The sequence below is a fragment of the Tachypleus tridentatus genome, chromosome 8, assembly GCF_004210375.1.
Source record: "Tachypleus tridentatus isolate NWPU-2018 chromosome 8, ASM421037v1, whole genome shotgun sequence".
Classification (NCBI taxonomy): Eukaryota; Metazoa; Arthropoda; class Merostomata; order Xiphosura; family Limulidae; genus Tachypleus; species Tachypleus tridentatus.
The window spans coordinates 134204421-134224976 of record NC_134832.1 but is presented as its reverse complement, the minus strand read 5'-3'; the positions used below and the strand labels follow the sequence as shown (position 1 = coordinate 134224976).

General features: G+C 33.7%; 1 protein-coding gene across 3 annotated transcripts in view; it reads left to right on the top strand.

Annotated features, from left to right (window-relative positions):
- Window positions 1-20556, top strand: part of LOC143223551 (protein tyrosine phosphatase type IVA 2-like) — a 33698-nt gene continuing 13142 nt past the window's right edge. The window contains exons 1-2 of one of the 3 annotated variants that reach the window (XM_076451651.1): window positions 1-179; window positions 9286-9765. In XM_076451651.1, the coding sequence (XP_076307766.1) occupies window positions 9649-9765 (117 nt within the window). In that variant the 5' untranslated portion in view covers window positions 1-179; window positions 9286-9648. Of the gene's footprint in view, window positions 180-358; window positions 525-9280; window positions 9766-20556 lie in introns of those variants that run through there. The other 2 variants (XM_076451649.1, XM_076451650.1) reach the window with 2 other exon arrangements.

Genomic DNA, 20556 nt, shown 5'->3' with positions numbered 1-20556 from the left:
TTTGTGACGTAACACATAGCTTTAAAACAAGAAGAACATCTGTGCAGCACTTAAAGTTTTAGATAAATATAAGTAGAGAAAACTTCGTAGTAATGTCAAATGTAAAGTTGTGTTACTCAGTTACCTTTTATTATTCGTCTCTTATCGTAATCTCATTTACAAACTTATGCTTTTGAAAGGTCAATTAAATTATTTATTTGTGAGTTTTAAGTGATATATATTATTATATCATTAGTTTACCTTATATCTTTTTTGTCTCTGGGTATCAGTTTTATACGTATCAGATAAGAAACTATTTGTAAGACCAAAGTGTGTTATAATATTATTACATTAAACTTATTAATTCATCTTGCTTCCGAATGGGGCAGTTTCCGTCTTTCTGACGTCATCGATTTGGCTACATAGGTCATTTTTTGTGAAAACGACTTATTAGGCCTTATAAAAATAAGGCCTCTCTTTAAACAGTTTAAGACTGTGACGTAGTTTTTAAGAGCATTTTTGCTTCAATGAGTATCATTGTAGAAGTAAGTACATTGTAATTTATGTATTCTCATGATCGTTAGAATCAGTATGGTTTTCATTTGTGAACTATCATCAACAGTTACGTTTCATAATGGGCTAGGCTTGTTACTAATACAACTACCAGTATTAACAGGTTAACGTTATGGCTGCTAGTCCTAACAACAGCATAATAGCAGTTGTATTCGTAGCTAGGTCCATCAGATCGAATTAAAAAAGTGACATTTCATGATAATTTATTAATAAGTATATTTGACAAACAGCGTAGTAATATTAAACTATTCAGTGTTATATAATCATTATGATAGAAAAGTAGAACTATAAAATTACATAATTCTAGTATTATGTAGTAATCTAACGTGGTATTTTTTCTTTAAATATGTATATAAAATTAAAAATGTTTGCTTTCTGTATCAGATTGTGTTTCAAATATTTGATAATAAGAAAGTCATTTATAAGTGTGGAAAGTGCGTTTTTATTATTGTAAACTCGGAATTGAGAACTGTAGATTAGTTCCATCAAGTTATTAATATAAATCTTGTTCTGCTAATGTCAAGTTTAAGTTAATTTATCTAACTGAGTAATTTCTAAGATATTTCTCTTAGACACTGATATATACTGATACTGGTAAGAACGATATATATATTAAATGTACAGGTATTAAGAGTATGGCCAAATTATTTAACTGTAGATAACAGCGAAGTATTTTGTTTGAAAAATCACTGTATATGTACATAATTTATATCTCAATAAATGGCTTGAAATTGCAAAATCTTGTGTTAACAAATTGCTTATAATTGCTGATCACAAAAATGTGTTTTTACATTTCCAATTTTTTTCCATTCTGCCATTGTGTGTCATTTAATTGGGTAATAGTGTAGTTCGCTAACAAGTTTTCCATACATGTCTATATTATCAAAATCCTGAATAATCTAAAGCACCTGAATCAAATTACTTCTATCTCTGTGTTACAGAGTAAACAAGGGACAAATTTGTTTTACATTATAGGGAAAAAAAAATAAAAAAACTAATAGTTTGCTGAAAACAAAATAGTAATAGTGAGTGTTTTGGTACAATTGTAGTATATACACTTAAAAATAATCTTTATTGTATCAAGTTAACTACTGAGACATGAAGAATCTGGCACTATTTAGTCAGATACTTGTGAGAAGGATATGTATATTGTACTGTTAATTAAATACCAGTAGTTGTATTATTAGTAAGTTTTATACTATAAAGTATTATTGTATTGTACATTTAAAATATAATCACATTGAGTTTTTATGTAGTTTCATTTAGGTTGTGTCATTTACTATACTAAATTATGAACTAAAACCAACCTTTATCATTCAAATATTTATTAAACGTTTTCTTAAATTAACTCCACTGCTACATCTTTACTAAAAAGTTTTTTAAAAAAGTAAAGTTTTCTGCATAGTTAACAGTAAAAACAAAAAGTTCCACATAAGTATCATTCTTTAATATTATAAAATACCTAAAATTAAAAACATTTTACTTTAGATAAAGTAATATGAATAATACTATTAATAATATGACGTATGCTTGTGGACTGAGCATTCTATGCATCACATAATTCAATGCTGTAATGTGAGATAATTATTTATGTGTGTTTTTGTTTTTTGAAATTTGTGCAAAGCTCCACAAGGGCTCTCTGCGCTAGCCGTCCCTAATTTAGCAATGAAAGACTACAGTGAAGGCAGCTAGTCATTACCACCCACTGCCAACTCTTGGGCTACTCTTTTACCAACAAATAGTGGGATTGACCATCACATTATAATGTCCCTACAGCTGAAAGGATGAGCATGTTTGGTGTGAGGGTGTTTCAAACCCCTGACCCTCAGGTTACGAGTCAAATGCCTATTTATGTGTGGTGTGCAATTTTATATAGTATGACATATAAGTTAACCATGTTTCAAAGTGCAATTAAAATAATAAAATTTAAGTGTGTGTATTTATTTATTATAACTGTATTTTTTAAGCCAAAACAAAACGCATCAAAATTAAACAAATGATGCTGCATTTTTTAAAAAAAAAGATCCTAGGGTACAACCTACAATGTGGGATTATAAAATCTGCTTTAGGATTTGGAGGTGACTGCAGAAATAGGACCCATGTTGTGGTGGGGATATGTCATCTATCAGTCTTAACTTCCAATTCGCTTGTCTCACAAAAGAAATATACACAATTAAATTAAAAATTAAGAGAATGAGATAGGGGTGCTCAAGCCCACAATGTCCCACATCTTTTTCACTCTTCACGGCCTGCAGACAGTTGTGAAAAGACGACTGCTCTTCCAAGTGTTTATATATACATGATGAAATGAGATCCATTCCATAAAGAAAATGGAGGGGGGATAATTATTTCCTTTTTTGTAGTAGTTGCAAAGTTGGTCACATGAATTGAATTCAGTGTTAAATGTTATCCCACAAAATCAATAGAAAATCTTGTCCATTATATGACAATGTTTTCATATTCCTTGAGTGATGTACATATTTTAGAGATAAATAAGTAGTTTAAACCTTAAAATCTTCAAGGTGTTTCTTTATTTTCTGTTCAAAAGTAATTTGTAGGATGTCTAGAACCCTTTTCTCTGAAATCCTAGCAAAAACTCTGCTAATTAGTACTTGTAGTTTGATTCTGATATCTTAAACAGCACCCTAATATTCAGAATAAGTTACCTCTTTGTGAAACAGAGGTAACTCTCAACTCTTGCTTGAAAGGTTCTTGTTTTTTTTATGCACCTCACCTTTGCACAAACCCTTGCTTTACATATAAGAACATGAACTGTGCTAACCTATTATACAATCAGTATCAGACTATACCCCTCCATCAGTGAGAAGGTGATGCATTCTCCTTATGTATTGCAACACTGAAGCAATTTATGTGAACCAAAATGCCTTTCTTTGTCATGTTTAAACATGTTATGTCCTAATTCATTTTATCAAACAAAGGATAAGATACAATGTATTCTATTTAAGGCATGTCTAAGAAATAAGTTACGTTTTTGCCATTTTACATTAACACATATCGTACAGTCATGAGTTTACTTGTGTTTCATGTAAAGCTCCTTTGTGTGTCATTTATGAAAACCTTGGGTTTGAAAATAGCCTCAGCTACATTTATTATTGTGAAACTTGCAGAGCATATGTGTGAAGACACCTAGTAAATGTTTAAAGTGTGGTAGCTTGTAAAACATTTTTCTATATAGAGTGGAATTGCACAAAACTTGCATATGTATCATGTTTCATTTCTTTTTTACCACAGGTAGTACAAACTCTGCAGGCTCTGGTAGGTGAACATAGGAATATGTTGCTTTATGTTGTTACATAGTTTTCCTGGGGGATCCTTATGTGGGGCTGTCCTTGTACCTTCAGATGATGGGCCTGGTTTTTTGTTCTCTAGTTCTATTGAGCCTTCTTTCTCTTTGTCAGTAATACATTCTCTTGCCAGAGATAGGAAGAACTGCTTATGTTTTATTTTCTTCTGTTCATTCAGGGTTTTATATATACTCTTCAAAAAAAGAAACGCAAAAGGGATATTTTTTTTATTTTAAAGAGAAATATATGTAATAACGTTACAAGCTCAGAGTATGTGGTGTTACACGTGTTAAGGCACTGATTGTCAGACCAAAATGGCAATAAAAGTTGTGCACTTTGAAAACGGAGGAAAACATTGAATTTTTCGCCAAAACGCATTCGTGTCCAATAAATTTGTTTGAGAGATCTGCATATTCTGCAAGTGCAACATGTGCAAAATCCCCTATAAAAGTGACGGGTTCTCGGTTTCCATAGCTCAGTGTTAAGCCACCGACACGCAATACAGTTACGCCAAGACTGACTGAAGCACAACGCAACAATGCCATTGGTCGCTTGGAAGCAGGCGAATCTCGATCAGATGTTGCCAGAGCTGTGAATGTCCACCCAAGCACCATCACAAGGCTATGGAATCGTCACCAACAACATGGATCAACTTGTGACCGTCCACGATCTGGCAGACCTCGTGTGACCACGCCCACACAAGATCACTACATCCGGTTACGTCACCTTCGGGATAGGACCACCGCTGCGACGTCAACTGCTTCAACCATACCAGGGCTGCGTAGGATTTCCGATCAGACCATACGCAACCATCGACGAGATTCTTAGGCCCCATGTGCAACCCATCATGGTGAACGTCAACGACGTTTTTCAACATGACAATGCCCGTTTTCACACAGCCCGACTCACCACTGTCTTCTTGAGACACCATAACATCAGTGTTCTTCCCTGGCCCTCAAGATCACCAGATTTAAACCCCATAGAACATCTTTGGGACGAGTTGGACCGACGTCTGCGATGGCAACAACCTCAACAGCAGACTCTACCTCAGCTTGCAGGCTGAGTGGACAGCCATTCCACAGGATGTGATACGTCATCTCATAGCTTTCATGGGCAGGAGATGCCAAGCAGTTATTGATGCTCACGGGGAGTCATACTCGTTATTGGCGTTGAGTAACATTAAACTTCAACTAGTGAGCGTGGACTTCGCTTTTGCAGACTTTGGATGTTCAGCAGTGAATGTGCAAAGTTTTACACATGTCATACAGAACTACTCGGAATAAACTTGTTAACAATTTGTCTCAAATTTTGCCTTTTGCATTTCTTTTTTTGAAGAGTATATTTAAATAAAAAGGCTTCAATTTATCAGGTAAAGTGCTGTGTGTGTTTTCTGGATTTCACTGTTTTTCTGAGAGTGGTGCTGTAGTAAAGGTATTAGTTTGCACAATCAACACCTTTCATGTAAGCATTGTATTGGAGAATGCATATAGGTTTGTTTTTTCTTCAGTTAGTCTGTTTTTCTTTTCCTGTTATAGAAACAGATTAGTCATAGGTGATTGAAACCATTCTCACTTCTCTCTTGTCTATCCATAAAAACAGAAAAAAATTCTCTTTTTTTTTTACAGAAAGCTATTTTATCTTTTTGTCATTATTGACCCTTCAAGTTTGGTATCAATCCTCTTTTCACTCTAATTGTTCCATAGACATGTTTTATGGTTTACGAAAGGGTTTACAATGGAAACACTGTTATAATACATGTCCTGATATACGTGGTGCCACAATCCAAATATGAGCAAGAACTTAATTTCCTCCAATCTTTCCCCTGACCAGTATAAATCTGTATGTATATATATATATATATATATATAACCTGTGTCACTTTTACATACAGTTCTTGCCAGTAAGCTGTATTTTACAATTTTTGCAGGGTTGTATGTTTGGAATCTTGGATATTCTCTCAGTAGAATCATGCCACCATTCAATGACAACTTGCTTTGTTTTGTATAGTGTTCTGATAGGCTCTATTAGGGTTGTGAATTTGTGCTATTTATAGATCATTGATGTAATGCATCAGGGAGAATGTGCAAATACAAACTGGAAAAACTGGGCAAGCATGCCCAGTAACAACACTTGCAAAGCTACAAGGAATTTTGTTTATAGACATGCTTTTGGATTGTGATTAGTGAACATTGATTGAGTATCAAGATAAACCCATTCAGGCAATAAATTGACTTCTCAAAGCAATTTCAATCAAGTTTTTTTTGTTTTGTTTTTTCAAATGACATGGGGGAGATACAAAAAACACAGTTGGGTTTCATAGTCCCTAATCAAATATTGTCTATGAAAACTACGTATCAATTTACTGCCTGTGTTTCTCTGCTATCTGTCCTTTTGTCAATGGGGAAAATCTGATTCCTTATCATTTGCAACCTACTAAGGTAGGAATTAAAAAGATGTACTAATGTATTTTTATTGTTCAATGTTTTATGATAACACAGGAATTACATTCTTTCTTTCAAAAGAAATGGGTTTTGAATATATAGTGTACTACTATATGAAATAGGTTGTGAAATTAACAGTGAGTTTGGGCCAGATGGATGGAAATTCTATTGTGAAACTGCTATAAATGCAAGCAATCACACTTCCATATAATTCAGTTAATTATACCTGTGTAACAAGTCCACAGATCAATTATTACTTGCTCTGGGTGGATTTCATATATATGGGTATTTAATCACAATGAAAATGGACTAGTTTCTTTCCTTTGGGTATGTTTTTTAATGTTACATAGGATGATGGAAAATTTGAAAGCAACTTGTGTGAATAATAAAAAAATATATATATAAAGCTGCCTTACCTTTCTAACAGAATTGTGCAATTTCTCGTGACTGGAACCGATGACATTGCAACCATCTTTTCAGTTTAATATTTGAATGTTGATCTATATCTTCATTGCAAAATTTGGCACCTGGACCATCCTCTTTTTATTCTCAAAAACATCCTTGCGCGTGCTATTCTGTCAGCCAAATAACTGGTTTATTTCCTCATACATTCTTAATCCACATGCGCTTGCCATAAATAACACTCACATCATCACGCTGTGACATCAGCAGACCCCTAACTGTTATAAAACCTATTTATTGAGGAAATAATACTGTATTGGTTGAATTTTGAAAAGTCCAGCTGAAGGCTCATCCATTTTCTGTTTATCATTGAAATATTCAAATATGTTTCAGTTTATTGTCAGCAAAATATATTGGGTTAATCAAAGGAGAATCTGTTGACCAATAATCTTTCCAGTTATACTTCCTTGTCTATTCCATTAGTAGAATAAGAGCTGGGAATGTTTTTCATGTCTGTAGGTGTATCCTCAGACCATTGAAGCCCTTTTAATGACAGTTTATTTCTCTGCAATTGGATTATTGTATTGTTAGCAAAAATCGGGAAAATAATTGTCTCGTACATAATAAAATGTATCTTCTTTGATGCTCTGCATGAAACTTGTCCACAGTGTGTTAAGAAATTGTTTTTTTCTTGCATACTTAGTAAGAAAAATAAATTTGCTAGTGTCTTCAGTTAATTCACTTTTGAAAATTTCATAAAAATTCTTGTATCCATCTTTCTGAAATATTTCAAGGTCTTAGACACTTCTCTGTAGTGGTTATTACACTCCAGTGATGGCTAAAAATTGAGCAATTTTATTGCTACTGTGCATCAAGATGTTTCTGTAGTGCATTCTTAGTCACTGATCCAGAACTTGCTACCTACTGTTTGTGTATCTTTGTGATCCTGTCTTATCTTTAGATGAAGTTAGTTTGATTTGTTTTAAATTTCATGCAAAGATAAATGAAGACTAGTTTTGCTAGCCATATCTAATTTAAAATAAAAGACTAGAGAGAAGGTAACTGATCACCACCAACTCTTGTGCTACTCTTTTTTTCAATGAATATGGGAGTGACTATCATGTTATAACACATCCAAACCTGAAGTGGTGAGCATGTTTGAAGAGGATGGGAATTCAAACTTGTAACCCTAACATTGTGAGTTGACCACCCTTTTCACCTGGCCATGCCAAGCCTAGATGAAGCCACTACAACTTTTATCTTTGTCACTGTTTTCAAAAAGCTTATCTTTTCCATTTCCTTTTTGATGCCAATATCTCCACAATGTTTTTTAGTATGGAACTCTGACTGTTTGTTCTGTGGAATGGCAAGTATCTGCCTGAAATACATTTTCAAGTAAGGAAAATGTTAATTGCACACTACATTACTTCTCTCTCCACAGAACCACCAACCCTGCTTTTCCACTTCCAATGTGTAATTGCTTCATCAGGAATGAGTGTTGATTTCCCCAAAATTCTTAAGGGAAGTACTGCACAAGGACAATGTTATTGACCTCCGTTTGGTAGAAAGATGTATTCTGTTATTGATTGCATCATGGAACAGTTTAGTTCACATTATTTGTACAGTGCAAGTTTATAATAAGGCTTGATGTATCTGCAGAAACTCTTTCAGTATCAGTACTGAAGCACTACTTACTAGTTCTGGAGAGAGAGAGAAACTCTTTCAGTATCAGTACTGAAGCACTACTTACTAGTTCTGGAGAGAGAGAAACTCTTTCAGTATCAGTACTGAAGCACTACTTACTAGTTCTGGAGAGAGAGAGAAACTCTTTCAGTATCAGTACTGAAGCACTACTTACTAGTTCTGGAGAGAGAGAGAAACTCTTTTAGTATCAGTACTGAAGCACTACTTACTAGTTCTGGAGAGAGAGAGAAACTCTTTCAGTATCAGTACTGAAGCACTACTTACTAGTTCTGGAGAGAGAGAGAGATAAGGGTGTGTGTGTGTAAGATACATTTTCAGGTAAGGAAACAACTAACTTTTAAGTATTTATTAATACAATAGTATGAAAAGGGATGGTTTGGAATTAAAATTTTGTGTGGTCGGTTTTATTTATTCATTCAAATATATATTGTCATTATCGGTAACTGATGGCTTAAACCATCTTGTGAATGAATAAATTGAAATAATCAAGATCAAAAGAAAACATTTACTAAATTCTGTTTGTTATTTTACATTATAACACATTTAAAGGTAAAACAGTAAAATTTATACATACATTGCAGATTTTGTTTGCTATAAAAACTGAAATTTTTAATTAGGCTATAATATTTAGAAAAATAGTTTTTAGTTTTAAGCAGATAATATTCTAATTGTTTTTACTTAAGGAGAGGATAGTTGTAAAGTAAGATGTAGAGTAATTAGTTACAAAAGTAACAATATAATGTTTAGAAGTCTGTGTTAAATTCTTTAAACTGGAATTAGGTTTTGATTTTAAAATATCCTATGAATTAGTAATATGTTTCTTAACAACTTCAATTTTAGAAATTCACTCAGTATGTTCCTGCTTTTCTTTGTAAGGTTAGAAAGAGGACACATCACTTGTTGATGGAGTTGTTTCTGAGGGCGGGAGGAGAATATTGCCAGGCACAACACAAGTAAACTAGCTTTCCGTGCTGATTTTGGAGTACAAGTAGTCCATTCTGCTTGTGGTAGCTGTATGGGGTAAATAGTGGACTAAAGCCTCAGCACATGAGCAAGAAAGGGAGACGTGGTGCTGAAAGGGGGAGGTTGTGATTATTAAGAAAGTTGAGAGCATTTGATTAATACTGTTTAGTGTTTTTACTTCTGGTGATAATCTGAGATTTGATTTATTTTAGTCATCTTCTGAATTTTATTTTTATTTTTAATTCCAAGCAACAGCTAGTTTCTTTATTTTCTGTTGTGTAATGGACATTATGAAACAAAAAACAATGAGGCCAGCACCATCAGAGATTACCTACAAGAATATGCGATTTCTTATTATGGATCGACCAACAGATTCAACTATTCCTGGTTTCTTGGAGGTAAGTCTGTTTAACTCTTTGTTTATACAAATTGTGCCTATTAGACCTGAGGTAAATCTCAAACTATTAAAGTCATCAAGATCTACATTGAAATATTTATACTTGTTTATTTTGTATTTACAAAAAGATTTGGTTGGTACTCTATACTAATAAAGACTCAACCAAATGTTGTTTGACGCAAGAGATCTAACCTTTGTCATTCAGTCCTTACTTTTGTTGCATAAAGAAGTTCTTAAAACAAGTGATCATAATTGTTTTCCTATAAATTCTCTTTGAAGATGGCATGTTCTTTTAGAATGTCGGACTGAAGTATTATTTTATGGCTTTGATAAGTGACATGCTCAAATTAAATGTGTGCAAAGTAAATCTTGTACATTTAGTCATGGGTTTCACATTTACTGTAAACAGAACCTGTCATTGAAATGTATTGAGGATTCATATCAGATAATGGTGTGTTTTTACTGTCTCTGACTTCTTAAAATCTGGGACCTTTTGCAATAAACAGTTAACTGGTAAAGCAAATGTAAGTTTGAGAAGTAGTGAAATGTACAAAATACAAAGTTCAGAGCCCTTTCTGTTGAATTAACATAAATTATACTTATTTTAAAAATGAAGTGTATGTGGTCTGATCTCTGACTGAGTAATGATCAAAACTGACCTAGATAGTGCTTGTTTGAAGAAGCAGGGCTGCATATTTGTAAATTAGGGCTGTAAATAAAGTCCACTATTAACAAAATTTACCAGAGAGTATGTAATTTAAGCTTTCTATTTATCTGATTTAAGAAATTCCCCTATGTTTTTCCAGTATGATTTTTATGAAAATATGCAATACATTTAGATTTATTCACAGTGGAGAGAGCACAATATATCCTAAAGTGAAGTGAATCTTGGAGAAGCAAAAATAAATATTGACTGATTCTTAATTTTTTCTTACAAAAAATATATATATTCAGCATAGATTTATTTGTCATAAAATATCCTAGCATTATTCAAAGTGCCTTTAATTCTGGTATTCATAGATATTTTCCAGATTCAACCTTACCCATCCCTGATTTTGTTCAAGGGAGGTTTCTGATACATTGGTGAAGAAATACTAAGTATTGATGTTATATTTCAGTTGACTTTAGGTCCTTGGGCCTACATTCCACTGGCATTTGTGAATATGTTTTACTGCAGTTTTTTTTTTTCTGTCTGGTGGTCTGATACAGAGAACTATTATGTATATATCTGAATATACATTCATATTTTTGAAGTATGTGTGGTTATAATTTGAGTCAAGGTTGTACTATTTTTTTTCATAATGCATTTTTCTCCTCCATTTGTTTAAAGATTTACTAGAAAATAGTTTAGTAATTCTTCAACTTCATCATACTTGTTTTGTATTGTGATGAAAATGTCAATTTTTAAAGTCTTTAAGTGCATAATTTATTTGAAAATGAGTTTTGAAGCTTGATGCATTCACTAGGGGTGTGTGTGTGTAAACATATATTATAGACATTTAATATTATTGATTTAATTAAGATGTCTGAGATAGAGGTATTAGCCAAATTAATAAATTATAAATTTTAAGAAAAGCTACTCATCTTTCTCTATAGAACTGTGAGCTATTACCTAATGCTGCTGCCAAAAAATTTGTAGGTATACCAAATCTTTTAAATCAAACACATACGTCTACATATAACAATATGCACTGTAGCAGTCTGTGATGCATTAGACCATAGCTATTCACTAATAGGTGGTGATGCATTCTCCTCATGCAGTGCTCCCCTTGAGCACATTGTGTTTGCCAAAGGCTTATTCTTTTCTCTTAACTGGAGTGATTCAGATGCATTTTTTTCATTAGGAAATACAAAACCGTTGAACTTTATCATTTTGATGTTTTGGTTAATTTACGAAATGTTATCTTTTGTTCATTTTTCATTTTTTATTTAAGAAAAACACTACAAATGTTTAAGCTTTCAGATTTAAAATTATTCTTCATACAATAATTTTTTTCTTCAATCAAATTAATGAGGTTTTAAAATGCATGTTCTTGAATCTCTATTGTTTATTTGATAGAACTATTCCCCATTGTTATTATTCCAATTTTCAGGTTTTCATACTTAATCTCAATTTTCTTCAATGTGAAAATAACTAATGGGTAAGGTTATATTATCCTGCCCTTCATACTGCCACATTTTATTCTTCAGAAACTTTTGTCCAGATCACTTCTTTTTATTCTGAGATTTACTTTATTGGAATACCTTCTTGTTTTTCTGGAATTAGACACTCCCTAGTTTTATCTTGGAGGACTCAACACCCTTTCTTTATAAAAGCCTATTGGAGATTTCCTCATCCTGTGTTTCATTCCTTGTGTTTTCATAAAGAGTCCAGTCATGATGGGACTCGGTGATCAGCTTGTTACCGTAAGGTAATGCATTTGTTAGGTCTGTATTTCTGCCACCACATGGACATTTATCAATTCTTAGCCATGTTTTGGGAGGTACTGTCTGCTGTGACCTCTCTTAATTTTTGTGGGGAGTTTACTTATTTGAGTTAGCTAGTGAGTCCTCTCAAATCAGGATTGATTTCCATTTGGTATCTGATTCATTTGGGAGTCTACCACCTCATTTACTGGGTGGCTTCAAACTTTTATCTTATATTTCTGAGATATTCCCTTTCTTCATATCCATGAGCTTCTGACAAATGAGCACAATATATCCTGTGATCTTTCTCTACCTCCATCTTCCCTTTTGCTGTTAGAGTGGCTCAAACATTGCCATCTGGACTTCCACCTATTTGCAAATTGCCTCTCTATCTGGGTAGAATGCAGCTCTAAAATCCCTTACCCTTTTTAGCATTTGGTCTCCTACATAGCAATCTTTCCACATCTGTGCATTTGCAATGTGTGTAGTTTAATGGACCTACCATATTCTTATGTTTCAACTTTCTTGACACCATGTTTTAATCTATTTCAACAATTCCACTGTAATTTTGTATGTATTTCAACAGAGAAGTAATCACTCTTGATATATCTGCTTATTCTTAAACTCTACTTTTAGGCTCATAACAACATCTGGTTTTAAGCCTTCTGTATTCTGAACACTACAAATTTGGTGATGGATTGTCTATTTTGTCCAGACTGCATTCTTTAGACAAAGTGACTTTATCTTCTATTTTTCTGAAGATTTATTCTCAATTTGAGAGTGCCCTTATTGATATTTGCGACTCTTTTCTACACCAAGCTTCCTTTTTCTTAGTCACCAGAATGAGGCTTTATGGCTCTAGTGTTTGGATTGGGCTGTCCTCTTTCTGTATACCAGTCTTCCACTTCTTTCCAATTCATGGCATCCCTTTCCAGATTCTTCTACCTGCTCATCTTTTTCCAGTTCAGTCATAATCTTAGTGATCCTAGATCTTTATCTTTCATCTTGGAGGCTAATTTTTGTCAGCTTCCAATGTTCATCTTATACAAAGTTATCCCCTCCCTTTCATCTTCTCATATGGCTTTTATGCTGCCCCTTGTAAGTTAGACAAGTTTTTCTTGTGTAATTGCTCATCTTGTTCATTCTTGTTAGCTATCCACCTCTTGCAATTTATTACTGCTGTTGGGTGATTTTTGATGCTGGTCTGTTTACAATTATCTCTTTCCAAGTTATTTGACTCTTTGTCATCTTACTTTCTTTTTCACTTGGCTTTCAAGGGCAGTCTATACATCCCCATGATTGGTTATAATACAGCTTTGTTGGAGGCCTGTTTTTTTGCCCTAACTATTTTCTTTCTCTAGTTTTTACAAACTTACTCCAAATCTTTCGAGTCATTTGTCCTCCACACTGCAGTTTCTTCCACCCCTGGATTTTGTCTTTTTCCAGTCACCATTTTTTAATCTTCCCAGGAGTGCCAACAAATCTTACCTACCCCTCTCAAAAAAGACACATCAGACCACACACTGGAGACAATGAGGAATGTATATTTTGATAAGTATTGCTTTTCAGGGAATACTATACAACAGAGAGTAGTACCCACATCAACTCTTGCTCAATTCCCTGCTGTTGAGATGGTGTATCTGTTTATAATCCATACACCAGGACAAAAAGAAAGCAATAGAGATATAACTGTCCTCACACCTGAGTAGCACCTGCTATTTAGTCCACACTCCTCTTCAGCATTCTCCTATACACAGATCTGCCTCTTTTTGTATAGGAGTCACAACTAAACATTTATTTTCCAAGTTCCAAGCAATTGGAGAGGTTGATACTGATGGTTACTTTTTGGGTCTGTGTAATCCCACTAGTATGAGACAGTGTGGGAATGGCCATTAATAGAAAGCAGGTTTGGTTCATTTACTGGAAGATGTAGTAAAGGCACCTCTTACACACAGAATCAGTTCATTTTTACTGGATAGGCCAGCTAAGCAAGTCTTTTGTCATTTTCATGATGCAATATTTCATGTAAACATTTCTCTGCTGCTTTACTTATTGCAACACTACACATATATGCTCTACTAAAATATATAAGATATCTTTGTCAGTTGACCAGTCTTTCATACTGCTTGTCTGTGCAACACTGTATCACCATGCAGTTTCTTTTCACATCTTTTTTCTGCTCTATGACCTTAATTAGACAAAAGATTTTCCTTGCATAAAAAGGATGCAATTTCCCACAGAGTAATTGCTCAACTAGGCTACCCCCACCTCCCCAAATAGTGTAACATACACCATTAGTTTTCCTCTATTGGCACTATGATTTCAGAAAGCAGCTTATTTTTTATTTCTTTACGTATACCAACTTATCAATGTAGTATTCCATTTTGTTGTTGTGCAGAAATGTCTGTAAGCATTTTTAAGTTATTTTCTTTCTCTGAAAATATGGATAAATACTCATTTCTCTGCACATCCTCCCACCCTTTCCCCATTTCTGGTGTTTCATTTACCTTGTAAAGAATGATTCTTTATTCAAATCCTGGTGCTCTCAGAGATCACTGTGTGTGAAGATTATATTACCCTTTCATTAGTGCAGGAACTATAGTCTAATTGTGATTACATCATAGGCTAGTTCTGTTTATGTTAATATTTGTAGGAGTAGGTATTTTGTTTGAGACTTGTGACATTAACAGACGTTTTGTAGGTTGTGGTACAAGATAACTATAATGCAAAGAAGTCGGTATCAACATAAAATATTTTCAGACAAGGAAAATCTTAATTTTCAATTTAGATACCTTGAGAAATATTCTTTAGATGTTCTTCTTTCAAATCACTTCAATTTTTTGAGGACTGTAGAATCTACTTGGTTGTTTCTATATCTTAACAGTATTATCCACCTTGTTTTGGTTTTTTCTCATCCATATACACATTTGCCCTGTTCCCATGATTGGCTGAGACTTGGGGTCATCCTGCATGGTCTTATCCTTGCCATTTTGGACCATTAGTTACCTGCAACTTCTAATCCTTTTCGGATCTTTTATGCTGTTCATTCATCCTGTATTTCTATTATCTTTATATTCTTATTCCTACAAACCACTTTTTTCCTAAAACTTCAGTTGCTCATGAAGGAGACTGCTCCTGTTTACTTTTCTCCCTTGCTTCTTCAAATCTTGTGTGATTGTTCAGACCTGGAAAGACTTATCTGCCTTGTTTTTGTGCTGTTCATTACTATTTAGTTTATACCTCTCATTTTTGAAGTTTCCATCTTCAAACAGATATTTTCTGGGACTCCTTTTCTTCCAGGGACAAATCTTCTTTTTCCTTTAAGTAGAATCTGCCAATTTCTATTTTTATTCTAATCTTCATACATTGTTGTTGCTCACAGATACTCAACATTTCATCTCATCATTGCTGATTGTTCCAACAACAGCTGGATGAGATCCTTCAAGCTCATGTATGTACAACCTTGCACACCTTTCTCACTCACTTTCCTCATTATCTAACTGTCTCATCTCCTTAAGATAACTGCTTATCTTTATTCTCAATCATACAGTTTGCCCACTGTATGTAGAAAAATGAATACATACTCCTCTGATTATATCATTTGTCTACAGGATACCATCATCTGGCTGATGGTGCCTCCTATGATATACTTAATTCATAAACTTTCTCATGGATAATAGAAAGTACTTGTACCAATTGTCTTGGCTCAATGTATGCATACTGTTGATGTAATATTCCACAAGATTAATTGACATATCCTCATGGTATATCTGATATGTCTGATTCAGGTTCTATCTATTCCATGGACTGTATCATGAACATAGGGTTAAATGGTCACCTATTGCATTATCTCAAAAGAACTTTCTGGCTAAAATAGGATCCAAACATTTTTTCCAGGTGTCCCTACAAAAAATCTCTCCCCTTTTTTGTTTTTTTAACCACTTAACCAGTACCTAACCACTGGGGTGGTGGCCTATGGAGAACTTGTACTGTTGGTGTAATACAAGTCATTTTTCATACCAGAAGCACATCAGATAATACTGTATCCTCCTCTCATAGCTTATGTTGGCCCAGTGATATGTAATTGTATAACAGTTGAGTTGAAATGTGCACTCAGTATGGTCTGAACATGCCTCAACAATGCAACACAAACACACGTTGAATATCCAATCACTTGTTCACAAGTGGTTGGATGGCTATGTTCTTATTCTCCCCTACTTGGGATATATGGGGCATGTTCTCATCTTTCATCCTTCTGTTCAGGAAAAAAATAGAGTAAACTGGAAGAGCTGAGATGCAATTTACCACAGGTATGCCCCTATAGAGTTTCTGTCATTTGTTGTCCTACTCCACAGGTTTCCTTCAAGCAGTTTTTGAAGGAAGCTTGTCCAGTTAAATTTTGTACTGGCCACTTCACAATATTAGTGTGGGATTTTAGCTTTTTGTGTGAAGAAGTGTGTGTTATCCCAGAGCATTTTCCTTGACTAAAAATCTATTTCTAATAGCTACTCGCTTTGTCACACACTTCTTACTCTCCTCCTCACTTCTGATGCACTTTAGACTTACTTGCCTTGTCAGTAATAAAAATTTGGCAGTGCAAAAGTGTAAAGGAGTGAGTTAATGCACAGAAAAGTTATCACACTCCTGTTGGTGGAGGGCTTTTTCTGCGTGATAATGTCATAATGTAGTAGTGGAATTCACAGTAATTTTGTGAAATGAGGGAGCTGGTTAAAGGTTAACAAATCTCTAAGTCAGACATTAGGGAAGATAGCTTTTGGTGTAAAGAGGTGTCTATTGGAAATACATTTTCAGATAAGGAAAATGGTAATTTTAAAACTAGTTCAGATGATTAGATAGAAAAATAATACTGTGTATCATTATCTACTTTATACTTGTCCTTTTCAAAAGAGAAGGAAAGGAATTCATAATGCATGTTTTATGTAGTAAAAATGGCTGATTCTTAACCTAGGAAGGTCAAAACATTACTTCTTTTGTGTTTTAAAAGATATGGATTGTTTACTTCAGATGGTGGTAGTTAATTAATAATGTACAAGGTTCATTGTATACTCTGTATTGTAAATAGATGATGTCTTTTGAGCAAACTGATTTATATTAAGTTATATTAACAATAAAAGGGAGATAAAATTGGAAGATAAGGCACTGGTAATGTTTCACCTACTATAGAAAGCAAAGCTCACGCTGGTGGAAAAAAATGTGATAGTATATCTATCATTTCATTTCTGTTGCTTGTTTTCGTGTTTCTTGATCAATCCAACCCAAACTCGACACAAAGATATAGCATGACACGAGGAAGATTTATGAGGGGTTTACCTCTCTCCATCTGATTTTCATATCTGGTAGAGTTCTTGAAAAACATTATGCATTTCTGTTAAGTATTCATACCTTTTTATGTAATTTTAAGGAACATTTCTTAAACTGTATATATTCCACTACTTATTACACTTAATTATGAATTCTAACAAGTTGACATGTTTTCTAGAAGATTTACTTAATCTCTAGATACCTACCTTGTAGCTTAATATTCAAAACATGTTGCTAGCATGGCAGTTTCTTGTAATTTCTTGTAACATAGAAATTCTCATTCAAGTCATAAAATAGACCAAGACAGTTTTGTTGATGTTCCCTGAGCCCTGGCACAGTGTTGTTGGTGTTAGTCTATTACCACCTGCAGGTAATATTGGCAACAAGGTATCAAAGAAATTGATGCAGTCTTGCAGACAACCCATGTAACAAAGTAATTGGATCAACCAAAATTTACTGTTATGATGTATATAAAGCTGCAAGTTTTTTTTATAAATATTAAACTCATCAGATATTACTTGGCAATCTTGCTTATTTTTTAACTTTAATGACAAAATGTGGAGGAAATAATTTCAACACCATGGCCTTTTTTGCTGTTGCATTTTCACTTTAAACTATTTATCTTGTATCTGTAATTTTTGAAGATCCCTATTTTTTTTAAATTAGCCTATTCCTAATAATCTTGTAAAATAAGACACTGCCAGCAACAATAATAAAATCCATATGCACACTCAGTGTCAATTTGTGCATTTCATAAACTTTCACACAGTGCAATTCAACATGGTATTATCTATTTGATATTAGCTATCAACAGGTCATGCATTTGAGAGGTTGTATTGTGACAGACAAAAAGATTTAAATTACTCTATATCATCGAGTATATTGAATAACATTTAAACAACTCCTTAATTGTTTATTCATATTCAAAACTTGTTTTAAATCTGTCCATTTGTAGACATACAGTACTGTGCAAAATGTTTGTACAAAGTTAAAAATTAGATTCCAGACATAAATCACTGGATACATCAACATACTATTAATCTTTGCATTTAGTATGACAGAAACTCAGTGGAATTGTTTGAGTTCAGCAAAAGAGTTAATACTTTGTGTGTCTCCCTTTTGTTTTAATAATTGCAGACAGTCTTTCAAGCATTGTTATAACATATTTTAATCAAAGCATCCCTTGGGATTTTACTCCACACGTCTGTAATACACTCCATTAGAGTCCTAATTTATCAAAACACAATTGAGCTGATCTGGGATGAGAGTGGAGCTCTGTGGGGTCTTTGCATCATTTGGATGAGTGTTTGGGGTTATCTTCTTGGTAGTACAATTTTTTTTTGCCAATAATATGTAAACCACTGGGTATATCATGGTGGATTATTATCTGATGATGCTTGTGGTGGTTTATTATTACATCTATTTTACAAATATCTCCTGTTGCTTCTGCAGAAAAACACCCTCAAACCATAACACTGCCTCCCCTGTGCTTCATGGCAGGTGTGCATTGAGTTGTCTTCTGCCTTTCTTCTGCTAGATGTACAACCTACATTTTGAACCAGGTATTTCAAACTCATCAGGCTATAGCATCCTTTTCCAATCATATCAGTCCAGTTTTTGTACTTTCTAGCTAATTTTGGTCTTAACAGTATTTGGAGATCTAAGTAAATGCTCTTTTAACTGCTACATGATCAGATATCCCATTCCTATAGAGTTTTCTTGATACTGTAGACCTGGACACTTTTTTGTCGTTTGACACATTCATTTATCTAATGCTTGAGATCAGTATCAGTCTTCCTTCTGTCCTGAAGGTAGCATACTCAAAGATACTTAACATCAGTATCGAATTTAGGTATTCTGCTTCTTCCTCTCCTGTTTTCAAATTTGTCTGTTTAATCTTTCGATCTTGGATATACTTGACAGTGTTTAGGGAGTATTTCAAATCTGCAGCAATTTCTGAGTCCAACCAGCATTGCATATAGCTGTCATGCAAACTCTCTGCTCTACTGACAGTTCTGTACTTTTTTGGACTGTTATATGACAACAAAACTTTAATATATAAACACTGTTTTGATCTAGGTTTATTTGTGGAGTACTATTAAATTGATTTCTTTTAGCATATACCAGTACCATATGCTAATGTCTTTTTGTATAATTAAGACACTGCAAAGGGTACCATAACAATTATTTCAGGCCCCCAAATTTGAACATATGTACAGTCAAGCAGAACCTTTATGGTATGTCATTTGTACAAGTATATGAGAATTCTGAAGAAAAAGTATTTTCACATTGGCTCATTCATTTGTGGGCACGGATTGGTGAATCATTTCCAGTCTGTTGAAATTTTCATTCTGTGATAGCATGGAAGAATTAACCCACTAACTAAATGAAACCATAAATTGTTTTCCATTTTGAATACACTAAAAGTATTTTAATGGGTTTAGAAACATAAATGTTAATTATTGTTGTTGTTCAGGAGGAGTGTACTAGAGTTTCATTAAAATTTGCCGGGTAACTGTTCTATAATTTTTAAACCTTATGCCTTTTTTGTTTGAAACTAAGCAGAAAGCTACACAATGGGCTATCTGTGTACTGCCCACCGTGTGTATCGAAACCTTGTTTTTAACTTTATAAGTCAGACATGCTGCTGCACTAATGGGGAACCACATTTACACAAAAACCTTTCAATATATCCAGTGGTGTAGCAGCAGTCTTCCAGATTACTTAAAGTTTAGTTAAACTATTTTACTTTGAAATATATACACTCAAAAGAAGAAGAATTGGTAAACCTTTTTAAATGTGTAATTATGGTCGTACATAACAAATATTGAACAAACTAGGTATACTTGTATCCATTTTGTTTGCAAATTAGTTGCACAGAGGTGTGCAATTTGTGAAAAGCATTTGGTTGTGACCTGAAATTTTACTGTACGGCTTATAGGAGCATTGATATGTCAACATCTTCAACCTTTAATTTCAATAAGTCATTCACATCTGTCTTAGAACTGTATCAATTTTTGTCATGAATGCTAGAATTGCATTCATAGAAATGGATGTATTGCTT